Raw genomic sequence first — 19,947 nt, 5'->3', positions numbered from 1 at the left:
GTGATTGAGTGATTTATTGATCTTTGATTGATTAATTAATTTATTTATTTATTCATCTATTTATGGTTGGGTTGGGTGTGGGGGTGGATGGGTTGGTTGGTTGGTTGGTAGGCAAGAAAAACAGATGAAATGTGTTTCATATTTTCCATCAAGAGTGGTGTTTTACAAAGATTCAGTGATGGGAAAATTAGACAACTATATTCTCAGTTGAATTCAGTGGTTTCATGAAAAATGTTCCCATCCTAAATATGATTCTATGTCCAAGATTAGCATCCATGATGTGGTGTACCTACATGTAGCAGTATTAATTCTTTGAATGCACTGAGCATGGGAACTGATAGCTTGAGCTATACCTTCATAATTGTAATAATAATGCCTGTCATCTTCTAAAAAAGACACTATTTAAATCCAGCTATTATTGACATTACTACTGATGGGCTGATAGGTGTTTCACAAATTAATAACTCACAAATATATTCATTGATAGATTTTTTGGGTTATTTTACTTATCATTTGTGGTTAAGGAATTTTAGAATAACCTATTATTTTTATTTTGTACAAAAATCACATTATCCTATTAGTTCAACAGAGTAAGATTTAAGAGTAACATAAATGAACTATTCTTCAAAATTGTGCCTTTGATAATAATTTATTAGTCATATCAAGACATAATATCACATTTGCTCATCATCATCGCTGGCAAGGACTAGCTTCTTTTTTGTCGTTGCGCTTCGCAGATGTTCTTTTGTGCATTCTTACTTCTTATGCTCAGTTTCAATTCTATAACCCAAAATAACCTAAGTTCATCACGTAGCAATATGAAATTCTGTTGACTGTTTTTGAAGTTTTGATTCTCAAATGTTCCAATAACTGCAAAAACGTCCAAGCTTCTGTCAATTTAATGCATTAATTTTTCTTGACATAATATGCATATGAATCGATGATGCTCTACCTAAATCAGGCTTGATTTTGTATTTCAACAAGAAACTATATCCTGGTTTTTACATTTCCAATAGATTTAGATAATATCTCAAAGAAACTTGTACTACATTACTAAGAAGCTGACTAAACTTTCTTAATGTTTCTCTCAACATAGTTTCTCTAAACTTAGTTTCTCTAATACTTCATCCAAGATCCAATTTTCAATGTAATGCAATTGTCTAATAGTTTTGTTTAAAAAAAATAAAGTCCAGGCAGACTATATTAATGGAGCATTATTTTAATGCTGAAAACACTGATTCCACCATGTTCTATTGTCAACAAAGACAATGCTGAATGGAAGACTAATTGAAACGTGTACAATGGACGACTATGTTGTTGATTGTAGATCGATGTCGATGATCAGGGGTACTTTCTTGTGATGCAGCCACTGTGCTAGAGCACGTGGAGGAGCCCACAGGATCTCTTCGAGTACAAAGACAATTGCGAGCTGCATAGGAATGGTTAGGAGATCACTCGCTGGCATTGACATCACTAGTAAACATAGCTTCTCCTGTATGCAGAGATTATAATTATAGACAACTGATAATTTCCTCTCTCTCTTTTTTTACATGCTGAAAGCATAAGAGAAACAAAAGTACAATTTTCCTTGTACTATTCATTTCTGCATACTAGTATACATGTATCAACAGCAAGTACAATAGTATTTTTGAATTAAATCAAATGATTACATTTTTAAATCTTTATATAATTTATTTTTCCATTTTATAAGACAAACAACCCTAATTGCCAAAGAAGATATGCATGGTTTTCTCAACAGTTTAATCACCTTTTTTAAGAAAAGGAAAAATAATTTTTCAGTCAAAGCTGACACCAAAGCATCTCCATTCATTGAAATCAAATACAGAAGAATCAGAGAACTTCAAGTTGATTCCAGTTAGGAAATGATTTTTATGATATATCTTGATACCGATAACTAAAAGATGTATGCAAGAACTAAATGATCCTCAAAAAAACTTTTTAAATTTTTTATAAGAAATGCCTACAAAGTATAAAGAAACTTAATCTAACCTTTGCATTAGGAATTGATTTTCCATCTTCAAGTGAAAATTGTGAGAGTTTATTGAAAAGATTGACGACGTCCGTGTCATGCTTGCCCAATACCTCTTCAACACTTGCTTTAAGATCCATGTACCTGATGATAAAAATACACTGAATCAAATTAGCCAAGCAATGTAAAGGAGGACATGGTAAAATGAATGACAAATTTTTTTATGATGCACATAAATTAGATAAACACTAGCAAATTGACATTTATATCTGCATCATCAGGGCCCATGTTGCCAACTACCAGCTATTATTTCTTCAAACTTGGCTGCCACAATGAACACACAATTAAAGGCATGATTTTTTTAAAACCTACGAAAAAATATTATAGTAAAGCAGTTTGATTGAATAAGATAAGTCCTCACCATGGAGATAGTTTGATTTCATCACTGTCATCGATAGTCATAACAGGGCCTGCCTGATGAGCTCTAGCTGATTGTAGATAAAACACTGTCTTCTCAAATAAAGGACTTAATGTTATCACCTGAAACTTGTGTTTTATCACTCGTTGTCTGTCCCTAGTAAGATGAAATGTCAAATGAAATAAAAAGTGAAAGAAACAATTGAAAACAAAGCATTTACAGACAAAACAACATTCCTGCGTGCTGATCGAAAAGGTGTTATATTCCTATAAAGAAAAGAATGTATCCCATGAGTGAATCTAAACAACCCCAATACTCTCTTCAATTCTGCAACTTACTTCAGCCTTCTCAGAGTAATTTCCATTTTTTGGATTGTCAAATTTACACAAATGATGGTGCTAATGCTATAGTCTCATTTCCCCTATGGCCGCCGAACAGCCGTTTTAACATTTTTCTTGTACCAGCTACATTTGGATGGTTTGAATAAAATTAGATAAAATGGCGTACTGCGGGGATATATAGGGGAAAATAATTAGGAGTAGTTAATGTATGATTGAGGGGAGAGGTTGCAAATATATTCTGAAGATGAGCTGCGATTTCCTTTCAAACAGCACCATAATGATGACTAATAATAATAGGTGATATACCTATCAAGTCGTTCAAGATCCTGTAGAGCTTCTCTGGCTAGTTTCTTCTGTGTCTTTAAGAAAGTCTGTCTGATATCTTCTAACGTAGCTTCGGCATCAGGCTCAACCTCAACGCTAGGTTTACTACCAGATGTGTTAGCCTGGGGCCGTTTCACTTTTAAACAAATAAAATTGAAAACAAGTAATGTACATGGACTCATAGGCCCGTATTCTGAAGTCGGGTTTAATTCAATCCCTGGTTTAAAGTTGTGGTTTAAGTATGGAGAGCCAATTGGGGCACGAATCCCTAAAGCAAGGTTTCCACTTTGGCGAGTTAACATCGCGAGTTATGGCGAGTTATAGCGAGTTGCCAAAATGAGGCACTCGCGATAACTCGCATAAAGCTCACCATGGAACTCGGGATAACTCGCGACAACTCGGCATGGCTCGGCGGAGCTCGTTCAAGCTCGGGACAACTCTCCTTGAAGTCGTGAGCTGTTTCAACATTTTTGAACATGTTCAAAAATTTTGCTAACTCGCTGTAACTCGTGCTGAACTCACCTAAACTCGTTATATACTCGCAGTACTCGCAATAACTCGTAAGAAGCTCGAGATAAACTCACAATAACTCGTAATAACTCGCCACATCTGAGTATACGCGAGTGCGTTCCGAGTTTTCAAGAGCGATATACGAGCACTGCGATCGTTTTACGAGTCAAATGGAGGTGCACGCGAGATTAGCGCGACTTTAGATCGAGCACCCCGAGTTACAGCGAGTTTCGTATGAGTTTATTCCGAGTGCGTTGCAAGTGCTCAGAGGCATGCCAGCTGAATGATAAATGTCCAGTGATCTATATTTTCCCCACACATAAACCCCTCAAAAAAGTTTGGAAATCTGAGTTTGGCCATTAATTTCTCCCAACTCCAAATTTTACACAATGCATATTTGATATCTTTCAAAAGATCATTTTATTCTCTTTAAAATGATTCCATGCTTGTTATGATCATGCCATCAAAAAGAGCAAAATTTAAAAGGGTTGGATGAGGTCTGAAGTAAAAAGCTGCAAAACGAGCAGAAGTAATCATGAAGGGTCAATACAGAACATGATTTTTTTTGTCTCTGTCAATAAAGATGAAAATCCATTCAAATCAAACCCCTGCTTTTTCATTTCATAATGTTTTGTTGTGGTTTACGTTCGTTTGTTGTGTGTTTGCTTGTGCAGAGGTGTGTTTGATTCCATTTGAATGTTGATGATAAGGTGCATGAAAACAATTGCTGAGAGTCACTCATCATCATGGAAGAAAAGAACAGTGACTTTCAATATTGTGTCATTTTGCAAATTTTGAATTTTGACCTTGCCCCGCATTTCAAGGCACTGCACCTCCATGTGAGCCAAAATCATATCATGGAAAGTATCATTTTAAAGAAAAATAAATGATCTATTCATTGATATTAATTCAACATTAATATTTACTAAGACCGAGGCGGGATTATCGATCAAACTCAAAAGAAACCGCTTAAAATACTCACTCATCACCACGGAAAAAGGAACAGTGACTTTCAATATTGTGTCACTTTGCAACTAAATTTTGAATTTTGACCTTGCCCCACATTTCAAGGCACTGCACCTCCATGTGAACCATAATCATATCATGTAGGGTATCATTTTAAAGAAACTTAAATGATCTATTCATTGATATTAATAACAATTGATATTTACTAAAACTGAGGAGGGAGTTTTGATTAAAATCGGATTTCCAAACTTTTTGGGGGGAGTTTATTTTAAAGTGAGAGCACATTTTAACTGACACACGCAATGTACACGTACTTTTAAAAATGCTGTTGCCACTGCATTATTACAACTTTCAACAAATAAGGAGAGAAATATGCCTCGATCCAAAAGATCCAAGAGTTGTGGCCATTCAGGTAGGGAAACAGCGAAAGAAGATGACATTCAAACAAGGGTAGAAGAAGTGCAGGAAGAGACAATTGAAACGGAAGAGGAGGTCAATGACGAGCAGAGCCAAGGTAAAATAACAAGACATCAAACTAGACAATTAAGGTCCAAGTGGAGCGCCTCTGGCAGTCTCACCTGCATCACGCTATCCAATATAGAAGCAGTGCTGACTCTGAAAACTACTATAAAATAATTATTCACAAAAACACCATTCATACAATGATACAATACTACGTTCATTGACAATAAATGACATTTGACCTTTGTCATGTGATACTAGATTACCCCTATATCCACATTTTATAAACTGTATCTAAACTTTGAAAGTTATGACAGCAATATAGTATTAATCTAAAAGATGGCCAAAGTTCAATAACCTTAAATGACCTTTGACTTTGGTCATGTGACCTGAAACTGGCATGAGATGTTCGATGATACTTGACTACTCTAATATCCAAGTTGATGAATCATATCCATAAGCTTTCAAAGTTATGATGGTAATTCAACAAATACCCCCAACATGGCCAAGGTTTATTGACCTTAAATGACATTTGACCTTCGTCATGTGACCTGAAACTCGCACAGGATGTTCAGGAATACTTGATTACTCTCATATCCAAGATTCATGAATCAGATCTATAAACTTTCAAAGTTATGATGGTAATTCAACAGATCACCCGAACATCACTAAAGTTCATTGACCTTTGACCTTGGACATGTGACCTGATATCCGCACAGGAGGTTTAGGGATACCTGATTACTCTTATGTTCAAGTTTCATGAATCAGATTCAAAAATTTTCAAAGTTATAATGTTAATTTAACAAATACCCCAATTGGCCAAAGTCCATTGACCCTAATTGACCTTTGACCTTAGTCATGTGACTCAAGCAGGATGTTTATATACTTAACCTTATGTCCACGTTTCATGAACTAGGTTCATATATTTTCTAAGTTATGATGACATTTCAAAAACTTAACCGTAGGTTAAGATTTTGATGTTGATTCCCTAAACATGGTCTAAGTTCATTGACCATAAATGACCTCTGACCTTGGTCTTGAGACCTGAAACTCGAGAAGGATGTTTAGTAATGATTGATAAACCTTATGGTCAAGTTTCATGAACTAGGTCCATATACTTTCTAAGTTTTGATGCCATTTCAAAAACTTAACCTTCGGTTAAGATTTGGTGTTGAGGCCGCCGCCGCCGGCATCCATCTTTGAGTGCCAAAAATGTGCATATCCCGCCCCTTGGTCGTATGAAACTCTTATCACTCGTAACAAAATCTTTATAACTCGTTCATAGCTCGCTTTAAGTCGTATAAAGGTCACCGCAACTCATACTAAGCTCGGCCTGACTCGTTTCGCGCTCGGTTCACTCGTACAGCGAGCGTAGTGAACTCGATGTTGAGTCGTTTGTCACTCAAGCAAATTCCAGGAAAAAATGTAAATTTCACGCGAGCTTGTGCGAGCTAAGGCGAGTTAGAGCTCGCGCAGCTCGCGTATGAATCGCAACTCCAACTCGCCAAAGTGGAAACCTTGCTAACAGTAAAACATTCAATTTATTAACTCATATGACAACCAGATTGTTTATAATTGTCTGGGAATTATAACTGAAGTATTCTCTTCATTACGGAAGCAATAGGAAACAAAATATTAAACATAAGAAATATGAAATATAAACTTAATTTTTTATTTTTTGGCTTTCCATAATTTTTGTACAGAGTTAGACCGTGGTCTAAGTTAAACCTGACTTCAGAATACGGGCCATAGTTTACATTTCAGAAGATGATAAGTACAAGAATTGCATCTTTTATTTTTGAGTTATTTACTACTGAGATTACTCATCAGTTATGAGTATTTGAATCTTCAAGGAGACACAATATGACATGAAGAGTTCAGGGCTTAGAGAAGATGCAAACAGGGTCTTACCCTTTTCGTCGCTGGCTACACCTACAGTCATCCAATAAGGTTGTTTTTGTTTATGATCCATGTGATTCTGATGCCATCTCATTACAGCATTGGCAGGATGAGACACTATATACAAAATAAAAGAGATGAAGCAGATTATAACTTTATGGACTCATCCTTATAGACTGGATGGAATGAGATGCTGGTAGAAAAAGGGATATATAGGATGAAAGGAGCAGAGCTGCCAAGTAGTACGATTTTTCCGTATTTAGTACGTTTTTGCAAGTACGTTTTTTCTTTAAAAAATACGTTTTTTTTATTTCATTTTTTACAAAATCGAAATTTATTGAGAAAAATCATCTCTATATGTCTCTATTTCATGAAACGTACACAAATATGGTTATTAGATCAATGTAATTTCAGGTAACTTGTTTTTTTTTCAATGATTTTGTAAAAACCAGGGTGAAATATACACAAGTTTCAATGTTGTTGTTTTTTCATCTGCAAGAGCAGTGCACATTTTAGCTTGCATGCAGCTTGAGCGCCGTGATGGGCGAGTGCGCCAAGCATTTTATTATGAAATACACCTTTTTGGGGAAAAATACAAAATATTTATCTCACACGGTAAAAATACTGATTTTTTTTGTCAAAATACTGATTTTGGGAGATAAGAATACTGAAAATGCAAAATATAACTTGGCAGCTCTGAAGGAGGCAACTATACCGCACTCTCCAAAAAAAAATATTTGGTTGGTTGACATAATGAACCTAGTCATGATTTTTATTTGCAGTCATGTCCAACGATTAGTAAAAATTAAAGTTTTATGTTTTATCCTATCCATATTATGAAGCACAAAACAAGACATATCCCAATAATTGCTTTCTTATTAAAACGTTTGATTCAGTTAGATGTTCATTATCGATTACAAGTGCATTTTGTTTACCTAACAAGTGCCTTTGGTGGATGTGATTGTAATCAATTAAAGATCAATGAACAAAATAGTTATTTAAATTTTCATAATGCTGTCAAAGGCTGTTATTTAACAGAATGACGAAAAATTACGATAAATGTTTAGTTCTTATTGAAGATGAATATTATGAAAAAAATTGAATGAATTATTGACCAATGGTCAGACAAATGATAGATAAATAGCTAAAATAAGGTGATCATCAATGAAAAAGGGATTAATAATGAAGGAATAAATAAATAAAGGAATAGATAAAGTATTGAACAAGAAGAAAGGTAAACATAAAACAAGGAAAAGTAATAAACATACTTGATAAGAGTGTAGGTAGCATGCTATTTCGTTTTCCTGAGCTAGGAGGTTGTGCTGTTATAAGATCCTCCCATGTATCAACTCTATTCTCACGTTCTAAACGAAACCCTTTACGTGCTAAACCATGGTAACCAAATCTGAAAAAAAACAGAAAATTGCATACAAGAGTAAAACAAACATTAGACCCTGAATTAATGAGAACATAAAACCTACTGAATATGCTGCTATCTTAAAACAAAGAAAAAATGGCTTATCTACAGTGGCGTAATGAGCCAAAAATTTTGAGGGGCTAGATATGTCATATCACATCAATCTATAAGTTGCGAGCGAAGCAAGCAAGCATAAATCTTGACATTTTTATGACGAAAATTCAATTTAGTGATAGATTTTGACAACTAATATTCAGAAAATAATATATTTCACCCTTCTCTCTTTCCTTTTCCTTTTTTTCTTGCTCGTGAAAAATGTGGGTAGGGGGCAAGAGCCTCCCAAGACCCCCACAATACGCATATGCTTATCTACCCCACTCACATGACTCGTGAATCTTTAATAAGGCACGTAGGATTCTTATAACGAGCTTTGTCCTTCATAAGTAGTAAAAATGAGAATATTGTTTTAAACGGGCACTCGTTAACACATGAAATGGTCCTCGGGTGAAAATATGAGAAAGGGCACCTATAAGAAGGCAAAGGGGCACTTGCAAACGGCATATAACGGGTCCTTCTCAAGTATGAAAGGGGCACAGAACACGTTCGTGAGGGGCATGGGCGGGAATCCCAGGGGGACGTGTCCCCCTACCCAAAATAGTAGGGGGACACAATATCAAGTGTCCCCCCTACTATTTTTTTTTTTTTGGGGGGGGGCTTGTCCAATTTTCCAGGGCTTGGTCTCCCTACCTTTGGGACAGATTTCCGCCTATGGTGAGGGGCACTTTTCTTGGGTAAAAAGGGGCACTGATTCGAGAAAGGGCACTTACAAGTAGGCAGTGGGTACTTGCTGACACATAAAACGGGTCCTTCTTAGGTGAAAGGGGCACAGAACACGTTCGAGAGGGGGCATTTTTTGTCTCGTATGCATAGCAGAGCGAGACTATAGGCGTCGCTTTACCGACAGTTAAGTTTTTGTCTCACCTGCATAGCAGAGTGAGACTATAGGACTATAGGCAAAAACTGTCACAATTAAACAAATTTTCCAACTTTGGCTTAATGTTAGTAATTATTTTTGGTCCGACACTTATTCACCAACAAACTGGAAATTGTATTGAATATAACCATAATATCGTGGCCAAACATTATTAATTAATTCTGTGTTCACAATTTGAATGTACATTGGCTTGATAGCACATAATGTCCCTCGAAGTACGTTATATATATTACCAAAAGGATTATGCAACATTGATAGAAATGCTTTCAGGGTGGGTAACGTATATATTCATCTCTATGATATTTAAAATATCTTGCATCAATCGAACTACATACGTTTATGTTCTAGCGAAACCGCGGCATATAATGTAACCCATAGTTTTATTGGCCTAACTGCCTACTGGCGAGCCTGTCATTATTTTTTAAACAATATACAATTAACAATATGAACATGGGAGGGGCGATATATATTTTCATTCAATCAGTTTTTCTCCCAAAGAAATTGCATTGAATGTAAGCTCTGGATAATTATGATCATATTGTGAATAGAATCATCAACCACAAATCTAATAAGGGCGTTGTCAAGCAGTGCGGATATAAAGTAGGGATTTGATCACCTGCTAGCTTGATAGGCCTACTCCGTTGAATTCAACAACAAATTTTATTAAAAAAAAAAAGTTCCCATTAACCCACTTAAGCAACTCACTCTCTTATACTTACTTACTTTCTTACTAACTTACATACTTATTTACTTACATACATACTTACTGACTTAGCTTACCTTTTTACCTCCTACTTATTACTTATAAACTGAATTACGAACTGACTTACTTGCGAACTGACAAACTTACTTACTACCGTAAGAACTGACTTACTTTTTCCATGGGGCGGGGCTCGGTGATTGGTTAACATCACTCTTTCCTTGCATGCTAAGTGTTGACTTGTTAACTGCTGGTAATACAGGTTTAGAACTCTTCAAATGACCCAACATAGCTTGTTCTCCAGAACTTATAGTGTCTGCTGAAGAGTGAGCTCGGGTAGTCGCTTCCATTCCTGTCTGTACAGGACGTGTAGGCTTGCTTTGACTAAATAAAAGCAAATATAATCATTTGAAATATTATGACATAATTCCATCCAATTCAACGGAAAGTGGCACTTCATGTGTTTGTTAATATACGCTGTAAAAATGAAAGAGTAGAAAGGAGTAAATCGACCTTTATTAAGGCCGAGGAGTTATAACGTTTTTAATATGGAAAATGCTGTCATTCCTAGGCCATTTAGGACGCTTTTCCACCGTATTGCATTTTTAGTGTTTTTAGAGTGAATATGTAGGCGTTATATGCATGTATATGAAGCGATATAATTGTTTAATATCATATGAATTTCAGCTTAATCCATTATTACAGTCATAGTGCTTTGATCTTTTCAAATATTTTTCTTCAAACGTGTGCTGTACAGGGATGACAGACACTTTCCAGAGTGGATCGAGGAAAAAATAATAATTTACTGAAAACTTAGGGCAAGACAAAACATTGAAAAACTAATTTTGCTCATGAACATAACTGTGGGCCTATATACGCTTACCACTTCTGTCTGATAAAACTGTCTGATTGTCAACGCTCTTATACTTTATTTCTACTATCTAAATTTGATGCGTCTTTGTGGTTTTATCTTACAGAACCAATGTGGACCTGATGGGAGCAATTCTGAATTGGAATAAAAGAAGTACAGGAAACAGACTTAAGGGACATTATTCAAGTATAAGTGAGGTTTCACCTTGAAAATAAAAAACATATATATATATATACTAATTATCTTTTTTAAATCCATCTTCAGGATACTTTATGCAATATACTTTCATATCATTATGGCATATGGACTTGTTAAATTGAACATTGTATTTATCCACCATTGTTAACTACCTGATTATTGCAGGCTTCTCCCACACGACATCACGGTACATGTGTTTGACTTGATCATGTGACAATGGAACACGTGACTTGAGATCTCTCGTCTTGATGTTATGAAGAGCGTTAATGATTTTGAGTATACTCCGCACCTTACCAAGCCAAAGGTTCCTCTTTCGTTCATAAGCTCGTCTGCAAATCAGAGAAAGGTGTGCATAACACAATTTCATAGGTTATAAAGCGAATAATTCATTTATGGTGAAAAAAAAAGCTGAATTACAATACAATTTTTGAGATTGATGTTTTTCCTTGGAAATGATATTAATAAATTTTGGTAAGCAAAAACGTACAACGCATGTATCTATTCATCTCTCGGTCTATTCATTTAATCTATCTATCAATGAAAACTCTAAAACTACTATACATCATGATTTGAATTAATAATGACTCACCTTTCTGTGTCTTGTCTATCTTCAAGTGTTGGACCTGGTGAACCGGAAGGACTACCTAGGGGTGACCATGTACCCATGGTGGGCGCTACGAGGGTTAACTGTGATTTTTGTTTGTTCATCTCACATTGTCTCTTCTTCATTTCCTATTTCATTAAATTAGATGAACATTTTCATCACTCATCAGTTTTATGAATTACAATGAGATTGTAATAGAAGTGGATTGTAAGACGTTGAATCGAAAAATTAGATCCTCTATAGAAGTTTGCCATTTAAAGTTCGTCTCTATAGAAAGAAATCAAATGATAATTAGGTAGACCTGGGCATGGGCGGAAATCCCGGGGGGGGGGGGGACGAGTCCCCTACCAAAAATAGTAGGGGGGACAATATCAAATGTCCCCCTACTATTTTTGGTGTTTTATGATGGAGAAAAATACGTCATTCCCAATCGTAATAATTCATGTAGTTTGGACTAAATGGCCTTTTTTTTGCTTGTCAAATTTTTAAGCCCCTTGTCCCCCTACCTTGGATTTCCGCCCATGGACCTGGGGAAGATATCCTGCCTCCAGCTAACTTCAAATGATTATCGATTGTTGTTAGATCTCTTCATGATGTCGATGAAGCTTGGAATTTCTTTAATTATGTAATATGTACTTATGAACTTTTGTTGTTGCTGGGGTTTAGTTGGAGTATTTATCTCTGTATTTATTTTAATTTCTCCTATGGGGGGGGGGGGGGGGACCTGAAAACGCAGTTTCCTCTGTGTGCCTTATAATAATTATGTCCTGTATGAAAATGAGTGTACCTCACATACCTTTAATTGTTTGACACATTTTTCATAGCTTTGACCACCCCTTTCTGCCTTTAGTAGCATCTCTGATTCCTCTAGTCTCTGTTGTATGTAAGCAAACCCTGATGTGATCTGAGCTCGTTCACGAAGTTTCTCATCTAAATCAAGCTCCTTAACGCGTTCTTTGGTCGTCACGTCCTTTTCATGAAAGATGATCAGATGAAAAATAAATACTAATTCTACTACTACATGTACTTGTAGCAGTAGTAGTTTGTAGTAGCTACATCAACAACAACTGCTACTACTAAAACTACTTCTACTATACTACTACTACTACTACTACTGCTACTACTACTACTACTACTCCTACTACTCCTACTACTACTACTACTACTACTACTACTACTACTACTACTTCTACTACTACTACTACTACTACTACTACTACTACTACTACTACTACTACTATACTACTACTACTACTACTCCTACTACTCCTACTACTCCTACTACTCCTACTACTACTACGTACTACCACTACTACTATACTCCTCCTACTACTACTAGTACTACAACTTTTACTACTACTACTACTACTACTACTACTAATAATAATAATAATAATAATAATACCACTACTACTACTACTCCTACTACTACTAGTACTACTACTACAACTTTTACTACTACTACTACTACTACTACTACTACTACTACTACTACTACTACTACTACTACTACTACTACTATACTACTAACAAAATTACCTTTACTGGTGTTTTGACCTGCTCTGCCTTGGTAGGTGATAACTTGTGATCTCGACGACCAAATCTTGAAGTCAACGACTGTAGTGGAAGCTGTGTGAGAAGGGAGAAAGAGACATAGACAGGCATTCTCACAGAGAGTGCGTTCCTTGATATTTGTTCCGGCGACAATCGCTCCGCTCTAAATTCTACACGCTAATCGAATGACCAACTTCAACCCTGGGGTTAACACTTTACCCAGTGGCGTAACAGGCGGGGGGGCAGGGGGGGCAAGCTGCCCCCCCCCCCTGGCGGAGCTCACCGGGAAAATAAAAAAAAACGGGAAAAATAAAAAAAAAAAAAGGGAGAAAGGGAAAGGGAAAGGGAAGAAAATAAAAAAAGGGGAAAGGGGAAAGGGAAGGGGAAAGGAAAAGGGAAAAGAAAACTAAGAAAAAAAAAGGGAAAACGGAAAGATAACGGGAAAAGGAAGGAAAAAGAACAAGTGACAAAGAACAATTCCCCCCGATATAATACATTAGCATGATTAGTAAGACAGGGAAATAAATTAAAGATGACAAAAAGGCAAACAAAAGCGGGAAATAAAGGCAGAATGGAATTAGCCAAAATCTAAATTGGAAAATAAAGAATAGGGACAAGATAACGTACACCACCGGGCTGCCGAGGATTGAGATAACGAGCGGGAAGAAAAATGGATGGTATAAAGCATAATGTTGTATGAAAGTCTATCATAAACTTGCTAAATCTCCAAACGCTCTGTCCTAGAATCAAGACCCCGTGCAGTGGGGGCTCTTCATCTGTAACCTTTAATGGGTTCTATAACGGGCCCCTACATGGACCCTTCCTGCATTAAGCTTTACGTTGAAGCACTGGCGTACCGGGGGATGGTTCCACAGCCAAGGGGAAATAAAAGAAAATAAAGGAGGCAGCGAAATGAGATGAATGAACCAAAATATATGACATGATATTTGCTGTAATGATGTAAAAATCTATCACATAATTAGAATTTCATTTTAACAGGCCATTTTTTTTCTGGCTCGCTTCGCTCGCTGGCGACTTTTTACAAATTTTCCCACATTTGCTATGGTGTGCCCCTCACAATATTTGGATGATTACGATACACAACTGCATTGCATTTATGTGTTGTGTTAAATCTATATAAATATACACGCAATTTGATTAAAATAAGTGGCCATCTGTAAGGTTTAAAATGGCTTTGATATCAAGAAGTTCCGGGGCTCTGCCCTGGACCCCACCCATAAAGCACTGTTATATGGATGAGTTGGACCATGGCCCCCAAAAGTTCTACAACCAAACAAAAAAAAAGAGGAAAGAAAGGAAAGTGTATTATATTTTTTTGAATATCACGTTAAAATCTATCTTCATGTTAGATTCTCATGAAAATGTGTTGTTTTTATCTCGCTCGCTTCGCTCGCTCGGGACCTTTATTAAGCTACTTATTGCCAGAAGCGCCATACTCGGCCCCCTCAAGCATATAGAGCTTCGCCATGATGCTCACAATCATAACAAAAATCCTGTTCACCGTGGCGTACAAAAAAAGAGAGAAAAAAGGAAAGAGAGGAGGGTGAAATATGATATCATCTTTTTAACACATTATGTCAAAATCTATCACAAAATTGGATTTTTGCAATAAAAATGTCAAAAAAATTTGCTCGCTCACTTCGCTCGCTCGCTTATATATATTATATATTTGCCCGATACGCCATATCGCCCCCTCAAAATTTTTGCCTTATGACACCATTGCCTGTTCCATGATATGACCGGGAAATTTTTGGCTCTTGCCCCCCCTGGCCACCGACCCCTGTTACGCCGCTGACTTTACCCTACCCTTAGCCGAACCCCAAACCTAACATGAAACCATATTGCAACCCTAACATAACCCTACATCTTATAGACGAAATTAAGCCCGGAGTAATTGTCGCAGGAGCAAATGTCATGTCACGAGAGAGAGAGTGAGAGAGAGAGACAGAAAGCGGGAGAGGAGAGATGGGGTTAGAAAAAAGTGATTTAAATAGGGGTAAAAAAATATGAGAATCGATAAGGTTAAAGATTAATAACAGGTCCATTTATAGCGCAGTCATTGTGTATTACCCCGGCTATATAGCTGAGCCGCCATTATAGTTATGGTAAGGCACTAAAACATTATAAGAGGACAACAAGGAATAAATCCTTGTGGGTACTCATTTACCTCATTAACACATGAAGTAGGATTCGAACCCACGACCCTCTGATTGAAATGCAAGAATCAGAATCACTAGACCATGACTTCCATAATTGTTTTCAATCGAAGTACAGTTTTGACATTTTAATACGGCATACTTTTAAACTAAACATCTGCTTATTTTATGAGCAATCTGTGATATGTTTGAAATGAAATCGAGCAAGCGGATACGTGATTACATTGAATTTTGATTGATGTAATGAAATTCAACTAAATTCCTTATTATTAAATTATAATGGTATTTTCAGCATGGAAATTATTTTTAAAATCAATGTTAGATGGAATATTGGCAATTCCATTCCCTATAATAAAACACCTCCCTATACATTTTTATGTCGTAAGTTTTTTTGTTTCATTGACTTCTATCGAATAATGTTATTTACCTTTTTAGGTAGATAGTCTGCCATAGAATTAAGTATAAGTCTTTGACTGTTTAACTGTATGTCCCCTATAGAATGGTAAGCTTTATGATTTGGAGTAAAGAATCCTCTGTTCAGCTGATCTTGACGTCTCTTGCAATGCTTCTGCCATAGCATCGGATCTCTTTCGTTCACTCTCGTAAGACTTGTACGGATGAGAAGCTTCTCTAACTTGTAAGGGGGTGCTAGATAGGAATGGTTATAACAACAACTAAATCAATAATGACGGTAACGAGGATAATATTAGTTTGGATGATGAAAATAATGATGACGGTAGGTAAAGATTATGATAATAATATTAATATCAAGTTAATGATAACGAAAAGAATATCAATAAAAAGTAATTTTACACGTGGAGCGTTTGGTATTTCGCCTCAATTACGCGATTCAATATAGCAGCAGTGCTGACTTTGAAAACGACTATAGAATAGTTTGCTACATCGCGAGACAACTGGTTATTTCTTCTACTCAACCCTTCACCACGATGAACCTCTTCCACATCATCTATAGAATAGTTATTCACAAAAGATACCATTTGTATAAAATAAAATACTAAGCTCATTGAACCTAAATGACATTCGACCTTGATCGTGAGAACCAAGACTTGTGCAAAACGATCAGTGATACTGTACCCTTATGTCCACATTTCATGAACTAGATCCATAAACTTTCAGTTATGACGGTAATTCAGCAAATAACCCCAGCTTGGCCAAAGTTCATTGACATTAAATGACCTTCGACCTTAGTCATGTGACCTGAAACTCACGCAGAATGTTCACTGATACTTGATTACTATTACGTCCAAGTTTATTATAGATCCATATACTTTCAAACTTATAACATTTCTAAAAACTTAACATTGGTTAAGATTTCATTTTGACTCCCCCAACATAATCGAAGTTCGATTATCCTAAATGACCTTTGACCTTAGTCTTGTGACCAGAAACTCAGACAGGATGCTCAGTAATATGAACTAGGTCCATAGTAATGACATTTCAAAAACTTAATCTTAGGTTATGATTTCAAAGTTGACGACGCCGCCGTTGGAAAAGCGGCATTAGTCTCGATTTGCCATTCAGGCAAGACTATCTGGAGAAAAGGTTTTATAATGATAATAATACTACCAATAATAACAATAATAATGATAATAATAGTAATAATAATATTAATAATGATATTACTGACAATGATAGCAATGATCAAGAGAAAGAGAGAGAGGGGGGAGGGAGGGGAGACTGACAGTGATTATTTCCTTTCATCAGATTTAACATTTTCACTCATATTTTAAAATGCTACCTTTCGGTGTCTTGAAATGTTCTCTCACAAATTTTGTCATCTCCATGCTTTGTGTGTTATGATAATCTTCCTCTGACAGCATGACCGAGTAGCCGCCAGGGTTTGGGGCTGCACTGGGATTGGCGCCCGATGTAGATGTGCCCGTCGCAGGAGCCATTTTGCTTATCTGCATAAATAATTATTTTCATACAATGAACCCCAATACTTTTTCTACTGATTAAAGTTACGAAACGAAATATTGGTTTATATGAACTCGGCTACACATAGCTGTGAAAATCAGATCGTGGTTTGACAAAACAGGGTGTTGTAAGTATTCTATGGAATATTCTGAATTTGATGTAAACCGAACGGTATATCGCTACCTTAAAGATGGATTTAAACAATTGCGGCAGTTTACTGGCTGATATCATGGTCATTTAAAGCAGGCGCGGATCCAGGGGGGCACAGGGGCACGTGCCCCCCCCCCTTTGAGAAACAAAATTAAAAATTTGTAATGTAAAAATGCCATGAAAACAGAAGCGTGCCACCTCTTTTGAAATTAAAGAACGTTTTTTTTGCTTGTCAAATTTTTCCTCCAAACAATTTGCCCCCCCCCCCTTTGGAAAATCCTGGATCCGCCCCTGATTTAAAGCCATTAAAAATTATAATGTGAAAGTTGAATATATTTTTAGCCGTTTTTGCTTAAAGTGAAAATAGAAACAAAGAACAAACTGGACATACATACAGGACCAAAATTGTGTCTGACAATGGTCTAAACTTGGGATTTCAAAGATAATAAAAAACAGGACTGGGCCTCGTCTTACAAAGAGTTACGATTGATCCGATCAACCTCAAGTATAATAGAAAATCCATCAATGTAATTTTTTTTTCTTTGTGAAACTTGCACAATGTCCTATGAAAAAAGCTTATCTGAATTGTCAAGAAAACAGTGACTGTATAAATAAACATCATAGTTGGATAATATTTTGAACAACATGCATTTTAGATGTTGACGTTGCTGGCTTTCCATAGTTACGGTTGATCGAAATCAACATAAACTCTTTGTAAAACGGGGCCCAGGCCAGGACGTATTAATTAATGAAGACACTTAATCTTGCAAGAAAATAAAATACATGTTGTATTAAATAAAATATACTTACCGAAGATCTTCACTATCAGTGTTTTCGAGATGGCTCTTCCTTCTTCTGTAATCAAAACTGCATCGGTGGTTTTAGATCTCCTAACAACGTTTCTTAGGTGAACTTTGAACCAATCAGCGTTTGCCTATGTTAATTTAAGAGTGCGTGCGCACATTGCGCGAAGTTTACAATTGTTACGTCACAGTGTTGCGTAGATTTGAGGTTGCGTACTGCAATAAACTTTTTACGTCACAATTTGTTGACGTGTGTACGTGTTTTTACTAGGTGTATGGGATGAGGGTTAACCTCCAAGTGAACCATTTTGCTTTTTGTTTATAGTTTCTATTTTGCTTAAATATTTATATATTTTTTTCCTTTTGATATTTTTCTAGATATCCTTTTGATTTTCGATTTTCGAAAAGATACATATTTCTGAAAGGAGTACATTCTTCATTTATTTTATAGCTTCTAATATTAGGGATAGGGAATGTGAATAAATGTTACGTCAATTATTTATTAATACATGCATGTATTTCATTTAAGGTAATCGCGGTATTGTTTTGTTAAAGAAGAACGGTTTATTCAAAGTTTTTTTTTTACTGTCACCATATATGATTGGCCCTACCTTTGTGACACACACTCCACTAAGTTCTGCGACAATCTTCAGGACTGAATGAGTCCGACTTCATGAAAAATAGTGTATCATAATATTATATTCAATTCCATGTTTACAGATTCATTTACAATATTGAACATTCCATAAACCTAATTTACTTTACATTAAATGGTTTAATTTAATGAAAATAAGGGAATGAAAATGAATTAAATTGATAAATCTTGAGTAATATGAAATGAATGACGCGATAATCCATTGATGTTGAATAGAAACAAATTTTAAACAATGATTGCAATATGTGTGAAATTTGTACAGTACGGATAATCAGCAAAATCAGCCACTAATTTACAAAACATCCGGTTATTGTGACCGGGCGTCCGTTTCATAAAGCTGTTCGTAAGTTAAGAGCGACTTTAAGCACGACTGGTGATCCTTTTTACGCTCTAAACCATCGCCAATGAATCTACCATTTACCACAAGAAAGGATCACCAGTCGTTCTTAAAGTCGCTCTTAACTTACGAACAGCTTTATTAAACACCCACCCGGTCACAATAACTAGATAAATGTATAAAATATCGTACGTCATAAAAACCATGTCACTTTTGAAACGGTTGGCAAATAAAAATAAAAATGTACACTAGCTAGTATTCCGTGGTAAAGGTTTATAAGACTATGAAAACCTTCAGGGATTTTAACTTTCATAATGACCTCAAAAAGGAATAGAACGCTTCTTTTACAAAAAACGAATCCTCATAATATATTATACATAATGTTCATTTTTGTTCTCATACCGACACTTTATTTTCTACAATGAAATATTAAAGATAAAAGATATCTACAGTGCGTATCAAAAAAAAGTTTACACTTTGAAAAAGCCCTGGGAATAAAAAAATATACAACATGTGGGAAATTTTTTCACATATAATCTTGGGTTTGGGTATCATCTATCCAATGAAAGTAAAAGTTTTGACAGAATGTTACACTTGAGTGAGCACTGTCCATTTTTGCAAAGCTTGCAGAAATCTGTT

General features: G+C 35.9%; 1 protein-coding gene across 1 annotated transcript; it reads right to left on the bottom strand.

Moving 5' to 3' along the window:
- Positions 1–1,212: 1,212 nt before the first annotated feature.
- LOC129280446 (uncharacterized) lies at positions 1,213–17,425 on the bottom strand. The gene is made up of 13 exons (XM_064111202.1): positions 17,185–17,425; positions 15,853–16,073; positions 13,234–13,323; positions 12,491–12,664; positions 11,680–11,822; positions 11,243–11,419; positions 10,196–10,405; positions 8,179–8,315; positions 6,923–7,027; positions 3,056–3,209; positions 2,412–2,564; positions 2,011–2,158; positions 1,213–1,492 (listed from the first exon to the last, which is right to left on the bottom strand). The coding sequence occupies exons 1-13, from the start codon at positions 17,354–17,356 to the stop codon at positions 1,310–1,312; spliced, it is 2,067 nt and encodes a 688-aa protein (XP_063967272.1). The 5' UTR covers positions 17,357–17,425; the 3' UTR covers positions 1,213–1,309.
- Positions 17,426–19,947: the final 2,522 nt, after the last annotated feature.

The sequence above is a fragment of the Lytechinus pictus genome, chromosome 1, assembly GCF_037042905.1.
Source record: "Lytechinus pictus isolate F3 Inbred chromosome 1, Lp3.0, whole genome shotgun sequence".
NCBI lineage: Eukaryota > Metazoa > Echinodermata > Echinoidea > Temnopleuroida > Toxopneustidae > Lytechinus > Lytechinus pictus.
The sequence above is the reverse complement of the archived record's forward strand: the minus strand, read 5'-3'. Positions and strand labels throughout refer to the sequence as shown.